This window comes from Priapulus caudatus, unplaced genomic scaffold, assembly GCF_000485595.1.
Source record: "Priapulus caudatus unplaced genomic scaffold, Priapulus_caudatus-5.0.1 Scaffold527, whole genome shotgun sequence".
NCBI lineage: Eukaryota > Metazoa > Priapulida > Priapulimorpha > Priapulimorphida > Priapulidae > Priapulus > Priapulus caudatus.
In genome coordinates this window covers 200,550-213,042 of record NW_014577588.1, presented here as the reverse complement: position 1 = coordinate 213,042, position 12,493 = coordinate 200,550, and the positions used below count along the sequence as shown (strand labels likewise).

At 42.7% G+C, this 12,493-nt stretch overlaps 2 protein-coding genes across 6 annotated transcripts in view; one reads left to right on the top strand and one right to left on the bottom strand.

Moving 5' to 3' along the window:
• Window positions 1–519: 519 nt before the first annotated feature.
• LOC106811319 (probable ornithine aminotransferase, mitochondrial) lies at window positions 520–9,613 on the top strand (the record flags this gene model as incomplete). Its single annotated transcript, XM_014814893.1, is given in 10 exon segments — window positions 520–701; window positions 861–973; window positions 1,238–1,349; window positions 1,526–1,674; window positions 5,330–5,395; window positions 5,745–5,917; window positions 6,442–6,520; window positions 6,870–6,983; window positions 7,572–7,710; window positions 8,369–9,613. Coding segments are annotated over 10 exon segments (1,281 nt in total). The 3' UTR covers window positions 8,533–9,613.
• Window positions 9,614–9,841: 228 nt separating this feature from the next.
• The window catches only part of LOC106811323 (short/branched chain specific acyl-CoA dehydrogenase, mitochondrial-like), a 16,296-nt gene continuing 13,644 nt past the window's right edge, over window positions 9,842–12,493 (bottom strand). For 4 of the 5 annotated variants that reach the window (XM_014814900.1, XM_014814904.1, XM_014814902.1 and 1 more), the window contains 5 exons: window positions 12,246–12,338; window positions 11,606–11,695; window positions 11,069–11,206; window positions 10,442–10,541; window positions 9,842–10,204 (listed from right to left, as the gene is read on the bottom strand). In XM_014814900.1, coding sequence (XP_014670386.1) covers window positions 10,122–10,204; window positions 10,442–10,541; window positions 11,069–11,206; window positions 11,606–11,695; window positions 12,246–12,338 — 504 coding nt within the window. In that variant the 3' untranslated portion in view covers window positions 9,842–10,121. The remainder of the gene's footprint in view (window positions 10,205–10,441; window positions 10,542–11,068; window positions 11,207–11,605; window positions 11,696–12,245; window positions 12,339–12,493) is intronic. The other variant, XM_014814901.1, reaches the window with a different exon arrangement.

The window sequence follows — 12,493 nt, the reverse complement described above, 5'->3', positions numbered from 1 at the left end:
CGTATGTTGAGCCGTGTTCACCGGGTAGAATGGTAAGCATGACCTCATCATCCGCCAGCACAGCAGATACCTGTATATGCGACAGAGAAAGATCGACTTACGTGCAATAGGTCAGTACATTCTATAAAAGACTAGTGCGAAAAATAACAAACGTCACACCAAAGACTGTACAATTCACTGATAATACCCATATGTTTATGTCAATACAGAAAATAGCAATACACTTTTACAACATATTACAAAATATGTCCAAACGTGTCTATCACCGGCCTTCAAACAACCGGATAGAAGACGCGAGACAAAGCTTTNTTTGAAAATCCAAAATGGCGGCCATGCCGGTATCTCCGCAAATGTAAACATTGTTTTTCGAATTCCTCATGTTATAACCTTTCCAAAAATGCATAGGTTTGCTAATCTACCATAATTCTGAACGAAATGAAATTTATTGACATAGTGAACCTGACTATATATATACGGTTATGATTTTTCACGTTTGGTAATTAAAATTTTTTTTTTCAGAAGTGTCACTATGTTGAGTCGGGTAGGCAATCCGTTACGGCAAGTGTCACAGTTGTTTGTGCGTGCCGCCAGCACACAGAGTTCATCCTCATCAGCAAAGACACAGAAAGTATTTGATAAGGAGGATAGGTATGGTGCGCACATCTACCATCCTTTGCCTGTTGCATTGTGTAGGGGAAAAGGTGAGACAGATATCCTTGATCGTTCTTGAAAAATGTCTTATGTGTGGTGTGTGGCAAAGTTTAATCAGATGGGTGACCGGTCGCTTGATCGTTATATTGTAATTTACAACATGACCAATGACATCCAAGGACCAAGGAGTGGGACCTACTTTCTTTCAGGTGTACATGTTTGGGATGTCGATGGCAACCGATATTTTGACTTTCTGAGTGCATACGGTGCAGTAAATCAAGGTCACTGTCATCCACGGATTGCACAGACGCTAAAAGAACAGGTATGTGTTCATTCAGTGTGTGTCTTGCATCGTAATATCTGCAACTGTCAGTGTTGCGTTTGCGTTTACTTAAAAACGCAAGGCTGCATGCTGTTGTATGTAATAAAGAGTGAGATGGTTAGAGAGCACTATGAGATCGTGAATCGGTGGTCTGCTCGATCGCTAGGTGGGGTAAATATGTGTAAAAAAAATTAATATGTCCTCCGCATATCAGGCGTGCAGTGTATGAGGACTGAACTTGTACATCCCCCTCTCTTTTTATAGGCTGATGTCTTGACCCTTACCTCACGAGCATTCTACAACAGTGATCTGGGAGAGTACGAAGAATTTATGCACAAGCTGTTTGGTTATGATAAACTACTGCCAATGAACACTGGTTTGTTGCCTATCACTACGACGAGTTTGATCTTAGCAACGAACAACGTCGTCTCTGTCTAACGATAGAAATGTTATTTCTATGGCTTTGTATTTTATGCATGCAGTACTCGTACAAATGACAGGTAGTGCTGCAAAGACGGGACCCCTCACCTGTGAGAGCTTGTTTTCCTGCAGGTGTTGAGGCTGCAGAGACTGCATGCAAGCTTGCCAGGAAGTGGGCGTACAAAGTCAAGGGCGTAGAGAACAACAAGGCAAAGATCCTGTTCGCCGAGGCGAACTTCTGGGGAAGAACCCTGGCGGCCATCTCGGCGTCGACCGATCCCGTGGCTTAAACTCAAGGACTTTTCAATCTCAACAGTAAAATACGGTTAAAAAAATACGTACTTCAACTTGCTGCCAATACAATCGAGTCATCTTCAAATCAAATCAGCTGACTCATCAAAAAACTGCAATTATGACTATATTTTGCCTCTGAATCCAATAAAATTGGGGATGTTTTCGACCAAAGGCCAATGGTGGAATCGTAGAATAGTCGTAGTGCTATAGATGAATGAAGAATCTGACATATCGGACGATACACATTTACCTATTACACCATTCGTTGAAAACGTTCAAAACTGTACAAGATTCAGAAGCAAAATATAGTTACAATTGCATTTTTAAACAAAACAAACAGGGCAATTCGTGTCGTCTTGATTTTAAAACTAGCAGTATAGGCCTCAATTTCACAAGACAACGACGACTGCATGCAGCTTACAGCAGATGCACTGCATACACGTATCTGACAGAAGTACACGTGAACTAATCAAATCCTAGATGGACTTTTAAGGTAAAAGGTGATGTATATCAGTACAAATATATTTATACTCAGTAGCAGAGTACAACTAACAGAGCATCAAAAATATTATAGATATATAATTACATTATACATAGATACAGATACGACAGAAATATAAATAGCATGGACATCACAGTACAGACATGTCCGTGATAACCGCAATGAATTTAAATTAGACGTATTCATCTTATTCGAATGCACACGTCGTCCGAGTCAACATACTTCAAGAGCCTCCAAGTCATTGTAAGGGATGATCTCAAATCCTGGCATGTAGGGGCCGAAACCTTCGTAGCTGGAGGGACGATGTGCAAACATCTGTCTAGATAGTGATTTTTCCCCACAACCAACTGCTGTCATGACCGACGCTCGCTGCTATGTCTACGTGCGTCTGAAGGGGTAAAAATCAGTTTGAAAATTTACAGGCCAGCCAGGCCTGTAGGTAAGGGGGGGGGGATGACAAACCAAAGACCAGTTCAACAGCAACAGGGATAAAAAGTTTCCTGGCGACAGGTAAAAAGTTTTACCAACGACACAGACAAGCGGGGGTGAGAGGGGTCCCATAGCTACCAGATGTGGGAGGTCAAGGAGTTGCGCCATCACGTACACACGCCGGGCGAGAGAGTGGCGCCAGCCGAGCACGTGGCAGACAAGGGCGCGACGCTCGTGCGTATACTGGACCAAGGGGGTTGCATCACCCGTACCCGTGTTAAGCAAGGGGGGTGACAACGGCCAGGCACCTGAGGCACGTGAAAGGGAGGCACTGCCTGGATCCTACGTCACCGCAGGCTCCTATTTAAGCAGCCAAGATCCAATGGTAAAGTCAGTCAGTCTTCGAACGGCCACGAACGAACGATGGAACGAACGAACGAACGAACGAACGAACGAACGAGGGAGAGAGAGCGCACACACCGTCGAGGGAGAGCATGCACCTACGAGCAGGAAAACGCCCGAGAAGGTATACCTTATACTCGGGAAGCTATAGCCTACACACGACAGGGAGACACACTGCCAACTNAGAGCTTTTTACGCAGCAGTGTCGTACGCGCGCTCCACCGTGGTGTGGCCGCGGCCTAGATGATCGATCTTCAAACGCGCCTCGCGCGCCCCTGGCGCGGCGCCTGACATGCGTAGGTCGAGTTTTTACAAGTCCTATTGACCCCGACGCCGTGCCTCCGGCGATGGCACTCGTCGCGTGCCACCTGCGCTGCTGGCGGGCAATACTGCGCGAGGCACCGACGGTGGCGTGGCCCGTGCCAGTTTTCTACACGTAGCTAGAGTGACTCACTCGCAAAGCAGCAACAGCCAACAAAACTTCGCCCCTGCCGCGACAGCGCGGCTCTGCACGCGCAGCACAGCAAATTGCCCCCCGCGAAGGCCGGCCATACGCCGAGCCGGCTGTCGACGAAACTGCAACGATGTTACTCTTGCCCACGCATACGAATTCGCCACGCGCCGCCCGTCCTCCGGCCCGCCGCGAATGTCTAGGAGCGGCACGTAAGATGCTGGCGATCACGTGGTCGGAGACACACCGCGGTCGCCGTGCGCCAGTCCCGCGGAAGTGCGGCGGCTTAACCGCATCTCGCGGTCGGGAACACACACATGTCTTTGCGTCAACGCATCTTGTACCCGGGTCTCTCTGGACATTTAATACATTTGCCCTATTTTCAGCCCCTGATTCCCTATTATAGTTCGTGTTGTTCCTTTTGGCACTTTGAAAGGTATTCAGCGTCTTCTTATAATGTGTCAGTAGCTTAGCAATGCACCAAATTGCACCATTCTTTGAAAAAAATTTGGGGGAGCATGCCCCGGACCCCCTAGCATGGCGGAGACTACGGGTCCTCGCTTGCTTCGCCTTCCTCTGGTTTGCTAATTAAAATTTCAGCTGAAAATTAAATTATCCAATCTCATCCCTGGATACGTGTATGCAGTGCATCTGCTGTAAGCTGCATACAGTCGTCGTTGTCTTGTGAAATTGAGGCCTATACTGCTAGTTTTAAAATCAGACAACACGAATTGCCCTGTTAGTTTTGTGTAAAAATGCAATTGTAACTATATTTTGCTTCTGAATCTTGTACAGTTTTGAACGTTTTCAACGAATGGTGAAATGTGTATCGTCCGATATGTCAGATTCTTCATTCATCTATAGCACTACGATTATTCTACGATTCCACCATTGGCCTTTGGTCGAAAACATCCCCAATTTTATTGGATTCAGAAGCAAAATATAGTAATGATTGCAGTTTTTTGATGAGTCAGCTGATTTGACTTGAAAATGACTCGATTGTATTGGCAGCAAGTAGAAGTACGTATTTTTTTAAATCGTATTTTACTGTTGAGATTGAAAAGTCCTTGAGTTTAAGCCACAAAAATCACTATCTAGACAGATGTTTGCACATCGTCCGTCCCACAACCAACTGCTGTCATGACCGACGCTCGCTGCTATGTCTACGTGCGTCTGAAGGGGTAAAAATAAGTTTGAAAATTTACAGGCCAGCCAGGCCTGTAGGTAAAGGATTTTACACAAGTGAGCGATACTGCGGTAACTTTTCATCCTCACTGGCGTGCCGGGGACGGTTTTGCATGCTAGGGTGGATTTTCTACAGACCCATCAGGCTTGCTAGTGTGGAGATTTCAGGGGGGGTGAAGAGTTGTGGAGATTTCAGGGGGGGGGGTGACGTTATACAAAGCAAAGACCAGTTCAACAGCAACAGGGATAAAAAGTTTCCTGGCGACAGGTAAAAAGTTTTACCAACGACACAGACAAGCGGGGGTGAGAGGGGTCCCATAGCTACCAGATGTGGGAGGTCAAGGAGTTGCGCCATCACGTGCACACGCCGGGCGAGAGAGTGGCGCCAGCCGAGCACGTGGCAGACAAGGGCGCGACGCTCATGCGTATACTGGACCAAGGGGGTTGCATCACCCGTACCCGTGTTAAGCAAGGAGGGTGACAACGGCCAGGCACCTGAGGCACGTGAAAGGGAGGCACTGCCTGGATCCTACGTCACCGCAGGCTCCTATATAAGCAGCCAAGATCCAATGGTAAAGTCAGTCAGTCTTCGAACGGCCACGAACGAACGAAGGAACGAACGAACGAACGAACGAACGAACGAACGAACGAACGAACGAACGAACGAACGAGGGAGAGAGAGCGCACACACACCGTCGAGGGAGAGCATGCACCTACGAGCAGGAAAACGCCCGAGAAGGTGTACCTTATACTCGGGAAGCTATAGCCTACACACGACAGGGAGACACACTGCCAACTCACGAACTCGCGCTGAGCTGCGGAGCACACGACAGGGAGAGACAGAGACGGCGTTCATTTCACTCTGGGTTTTTCTGCTACTGCATCACCGTCCTACCTTCGCGGTAGGAGCGGAAAATGATCCCGACAAATAAATTACACGTGCTAACCACAGCACGTGTGAAAGTCCAGTGTGGCCACCCCTAGGGCCACTACACTAGTATTAGAAATGTCAGGCCCGAGCCTTAAAATGTGGGCATCGGGTCCGCGTGCCCCTTGTGATTTCGACCCATGTTCTTGTCTGTTGGTAGGTCGCCACCAAAGATCCAAATGTGTGTGCCTTCATGGTGGAGCCCATACAGGGCGAGGCTGGTGTTCGTTTACCGGATCCAGGCTACCTGAAGGGCGTGAGGGAAATATGTTCCAAGAACAACGTGCTGTTCATCGCCGACGAAATTCAGACTGGTCTCGGCAGGACCGGAAAGTATGCTATCTTGTTTTTATGTGTGTGGGGGGGGGGGTAGCTGCTGTATAGTAGAGTCAAGTTCTTTGTCAGTGTGCATTGATATTAGTGGGTTCTGTGTGTGTGATTGACGATAACTTCTTTTGCTGTAGCGTGATTATAATCATATTATATCTATAATTGTAGTTAGTATACCTATTGCACTGCAGCAGGCATTGAGAGCTGTTAAATTACACATTTGACTTAGGAACATGAAGTTGAAAAAAATCAATCTTGGGAGTCCCAAAATCTTGTATACCGGTAACTGTTTCTAGCCTTGCAGGCAGCCAAAGTAATTTAAGTTGATATATTCATATTATCCTGTAAGAACACGTAAAGCATTGCCATGGTTTAAAAAAATGTTTAAACCAAGTTATTGTATGCAAGTGGTTTGCAGAGAATGTGAAGTTGGTCGGACCTGTCAGGTCGTATATATATTAAAATATCAAATTACATTATATAATAATATAATAACAATTAATAAATAATTGAAAAATTGTTTCTAGGCTCCTGTGTGTGAACCATGATGATGTTAGGCCGGATATAGTTCTACTCGGCAAGGCTTTATCTGGCGGATTCTATCCGGTAAGCTTCTCTTGTTTGAAGGCCACTGATAGCCATGTTTTGACATCTTTTTTAACATGTAGATAAAGATATAGTTCTAGATATAGATGCAGATATAGTTCTACTCGGCAAAGCTTTGTCTCGCGTCTTCTTTCCGGTTGTTTGAAGGCCGGTGATAGACACGTTTGGACATATTTTGTAATATGTTGTAAAAGTGTATTGCTATTTTCTGTATTGACATAAACACATGGGTATTATCAGTGAATTGTACAGTCTTTGGTGTGACGTTTGTTATTTTTCGCACTAGTCTTTTATAGAATGTATACTGACCTATTGCACGTAAGTCGATCTTTCTCTGTCGCGCATACAGGTATCTGCTGTGCTGGCGGATAATGAGGTCATGCTTACCATTCTACCCGGTGAACACGGCTCGACGTACGGTGGCAACACACTCGCCTGTAAAGTAGCTACAACGGCACTTCAGGTGGGCTCTTGCTTTGGCAGACTAGCCGTAGTGCAATATTTTTTTGCAAATTTTTATTTTATTTGTTCAATGTTTTGTAGCAGCCAAAAATGTTGATTGTTACTTTTAGGACTGAAGTAGTGCCAAGTGCATGCATGTATGATCTTTGCACTGGGTCGTTTACCAGTACAGCCTTGCGTATGCAAGCGCCAAGAGCTATAGGGATAAAGCAACGTACACAATTATTTCGTATATTCTCATATTTTATTAAACTTATTGTCATGATTGTGTAAACCCAAACAAGAGAATTAACTTCATGTAGATTCGTTTTATTTAGGAAACGTAGCTGAGCAGAACACGAGATTACAAACCGCCATGCCGAACTCCTGTAGCTCCCCCTGGCTCTCAAATATCTAACTGAATGATAGACAACTCTCCTACAGGGCGCTACCGTCATTAATCTTTATGACACTTATTATATACTTACTATGAAGGTTATTGTAAAAATCATTGTAATATTATTTATCTGCTGTTGGCAGAGTAGCTTAACGTGTGAGTCTGCTATAGCCAGTGTTACGTAAGCTAACTACAGGTTTTTGCACTTGATAGGTTCTGCTTGAAGAGAAGCTGTGTGAAAACTCTGCAAGGCTAGGAGAGATCTTGCTTACAGAACTAAAAAAATTGCCAAAAGAGATCGTGAGGAATGTCAGAGGCAAGGGCCTGTTCTGTGCCATCATCATAGAACCAAGTAGGTAGCCTTGCGTAGTGCGGATTGTGGCGGAGAGAGATAAGCCCGCGGATAGTCAGAGAGAGAGAGATAAGCTGACCCCAGTACCATAGAACTACATATCATGTTTCCCTGCTGTATGTGTATCCCTGATCAAAACCTAGCAGCTAGCCAATTTGTAATTTCATGTTTGCTACACTATTGTGTTAATTCCCAGAGGGCTGTTCGTCCTATCAAAAAACAAATTGGGCTATCTTGAAAACTTGTCTATTTGGTATATTTTGCAGCACTCGACTCACTAGAGCTACTTGTTAAGCTGGGTTTAAACTACCGACTTTATGTTGTCAAATTGGTAAATTGGACCAATTTCGCAACTATACAACCGACAATCGGCAGTGTAAACGCAAAAGTCGCATGAGCAACTTGTCAATAGCAACTAGTCGGGAGATTAGAACATGTTCTATTTTCGCAACTCCGTGTTAATTGCCGAATTGGGAAATTGGTCCAACTCACCAATTTGACAACATAAAGTCAGTAGTGTAAACCCCGCTTTAGTCACTCCCACTGGAGAGATCATTTTTTGATTGGCGTTGGGCCTCAGAATTACACACGTTAACCTTGTAACTGGTGGAATGTGTTTGGAGAAAACAATCAATAAAAAAAACATTTCTGTTTTCAGAATACGATGCGTGGGAGGTGTGCGTGCGTTTGCGTGACAACGGCCTTATCGCAAAGCCAACCCATGGTGACAAGATCCGACTGTCACCACCTTTGGTCATCAATGAGGAACAACTGCATGAATGTGTTGACATTGTGAAAAAGACACTCCTGTCATTTGCATAAAATCAACGCCGACGCCTACAATAGCAATTCTTCATGGAAACCTTGCCTTTGCATAACTACGGAATCTCTCTTATCACATGCTGGTGGTTGTTTTGAAACAACATCTGAGGTTAATGTTACAATCATTGATAGCTACAAAATTATGAAGGCGTTGTTGCTTTTTCGGTACGGCAATTCTAACCAGTGTGATTCAATGGGCTTATACTAGAGGGGCAAATGCATGATTATTATGTATATCGGGCTCTATTGAGTGGTAGACGTGGATAGGTGTGTTATAGCTGCATTGGGTGACATCTTGCATGAGAGAGCAACTAAGTTATTATTGCTCTCTCAACTGGAACTTCGCTGTACAGGTATGTACAGGCTGTATGGTGACAGCTTCTAGCAGTGTAAGAATCACTTCTGCTTGAAGGCTTTGGACATTGAAAGTTTATTAAGGTGAGCCTAAGATATAAATAATAATAATTTTAATAATGATAGTGTTGGATGGCTTGTTGTTTTGGTGGCTATCGGAGTATATCGTTCTCGGGCAATATATTGTGGTATCCCCTTAAATTGACTACGTCACGAATTTTCTATGGTGATATTTGTAAAGATTTTGTTGCCATTTTTTACATTAAAAGCAATTAGTAATGGGACTAAACGTATCGTCAAATTGTTACCCGATAAGATTGTTTCTCAACTAGTTAAAATCCAAAAAACCTGGATGATTTGATAAATATAATCCTGAACATCCTGACTTTAATTGCTTGCTATGGGCTATGTATGAGTCACGAGCGTATGTTTACATTAAACAATATAGTAAAATAGGAAGTTAATGCAGCAATTTAACCATAAAAAGTAAACAGAATTACTTACATTTTGTGAAAAAGTGGAAATATTTTCTTTACTTTTACTATTTACGGTGACGTAATCACTTTAAAGGGCATCCAAAATGATATAAATATATACGAGCCGACTTGTTATTATTTTTGCATAGGGGCATTGCGGCCTGCAACATTGTTTTCCACTTTACTTTGCGATTATATGGGTGTGTTCATTGAAAACACTAATAAAATATGAAGGTGGTAACCACGATTAAGGTTATTTTTGTGTGAATATCTAAGTGTTATTAAAATATTCTCTAAGTTATGATTGCACGTTTGTTACAAATAACTATCCCAGAATTGAACCATGATAACAAGGTCAGCTTTACCTATCACTACCTTCCGTCACCACTGGAAAACACTGCCTGCATGAATGTGTAGTCACTGTGAAGACCATTACATAACAAATCCAAACAACTATAAAAGGACAAATAACAAATTGCAACAATTATAAAAGGAGAACATTAATATATTTAGAGTCGAGCAATTTTAGCTTGACTGCTTTCGGCAGAATAATCTCTTTTCAGTTTCATAATTTTATCCAATAGTAACAATACGAAACATGTTCCCATGTAAACGGAGCTTGGATACAACTATTTGCATGACAGTGTGATCACGTTTATACATGCAATTTCTGTTAGGAACAACATACTATGCCGCTCTATTATATATTACCAGGAGTTAATAAAGACAAACTTTGTCTTTATTAACTCCTGATATTACTCAGCTAGTATGTGAAAACTCTTCAGCGATACACTTTGCAATCGTGTTGAGCTGAATATTGCTTGTCCCTTCGTAGATAGTACCTGAAAATATGAGAGAATTTTGTACACTGCACAGACAAACCGCACATAAGTTAGCAAGGTATCGCGGAACGTACAAGAAATCTCACGATATAGGCGTGTACAATGACTTTATAAGCTTCAGGCCCATTGGCATCATCTTGTCTGAATCCTACTGAATCCCACATGAACAAACAATCTTTACTTTTTCTCCAGGCAAACTAAACCATTTTCAAAAGCTGCAGGTCTAGGAAAGCTTACCGATTTTGACATCCCTGTAGTATTTCTCTATTGGCATTGCTTTGGTAAATCCTACACCTCCCATCCACTCCAGGCACTTGGACGTCGTGAGCGAAGCAACCTTTTTGAATGAACGATTATTTACAATAGGAATTTGTCACTGGCAAGGGTAAAAAAAGTATTTAAACAAATGGTAACATTGAGATAAATCGTATTATAGCGAGTCTCAACACAAGCATGCATTTTACAATATTTTGTGACAAGTAATATTGTAAATGTTGTCCTGGGCCAGAGGAAAACTGCTTCAGCAGATTTACACTATAGTAGATAATTTTTAATTCGGTCAAATGAACTGTGAAGCACTAACACACCAGGGTCTCTTATACATAAGAGGCACAGTGGCGCACTGCCGTTGTCAAATTTAACATCGCCATTGTGAAAATGCTTTAAGACATTGAAATTTTTTAAATTTTGCTGGGGGAGACCCCTCAGAACCCTCCTAGCTCCCTCTCTCCCCCCGCATCTGCCTGCAGCGTCCGCATGCGTGCCTACATGCGCGTTTTTTTCCCAAACTGGCCACTACCTCCTTTGTCTAACTTTCCCTGAGAAGAAACCCTGCACACCGTTCACCATTTGATCGAGACTCACCTCGGATGCGGTGAATTTCGCCATGGCAGCCTGCTTGACAAACGGCTGGCCGCACTCCTTCATACGTGCGGCGTTGTACGCTAGCATTCTCGCAGCTTCAATCTGGGTGCTCACCTGAGCCATCTGGTGCTGCATGGCCTGGTGGTTCGAAACGAGCGTGTTGCGTGAAAATATGACATGAACATTCGTCACTGCCGGTCACTTTATTATGTTACGCTGGTTCGACATATATTTACATGTAGATTTTATTGTCACATGTGATGAAACTAATATAATGCACTGATCAATACAGTCAACGCTGTATTAGTAGACACCTATACAGAATAAAAAACCTATTGTCGCTCGAGTGGCAATTATGCAATGAAATCACCCCTACAGACTAGACACCTGTCTGTAAAGAACAATTTATATTTCTCTTAAGTGGCAGTTATAGTGAAACTACCTCAATAGGACTTTTGTCATCCTAAATTTGTAGAAATAAATTAAAATTAGACTACTGATGGCACATGTGCCAAAATTCATCACATTCAGTCATACCTGAAAATCCCATATTATTTTTCCAAACTGTTTTCGTTCCATTACGTACCGAAGCGTTTTGTCAAAACATCCTTGAGCCAATCCTACCATCTATAAATAATCAATTGTTTGTTTTTAGTAAATTTCTTTATATCACAACACTACTTTAGCATGCAAGAGAACTGAAGCATACATCTGGGAATGTCGCATGTGCGATGAATATTGAAATTTGTGCAGTGAATAGTAAATTTTCTAACTTTCTTAACCAGGGGAAGACTTATTCCTCCAATTAAGTTTTTAATTGGCAAAATGCATTTTTTTTAGAGGTAGTTTTTAAAATTTTATGTGCAGTGACTTCATTTGCATATTGCCATTCCTCTGTCGAGTACTGCGTATGATGTCAATAAGACGTGTGAGTTGTGTGGCTATCAGACTACCTGCCTCAAAGGGTGCGCTCAAAAAGATATGATGTTTACAATGTATTATTCATATATAATGAATATTCCTCAACAGAGATACAAAGTTTTCTGGACCTCAATGGGTTTTGTAATTCCTTCATGTAGTTCTTCAAGTAATTTTTAACACAATATGTATTACCCATGACTTGTTCAGTAATCTATAATAGCTTTTTAGCTGGAGGATGCCATTTACTCTACCTTACCTGTGCAGAAATACCAATCCTTCCCTCATTCAGTAGCCCAATCGAATACTTGTAACCATGGCCAATTTCTCCAATGACGTTCCTATCTGAAACCTAGAAAACCGAAACAAGTAAGGAATGATATCAAGAGCAGATAAAGAAGGAGAGCGTACAACGGTAAAATGCTAAAACCATGCTGCAGTATTAGTCAAATTAATAAACTTTTCCCGTTTTATTCTGACGATCCTTTGCAGTATTATTGATTAGCT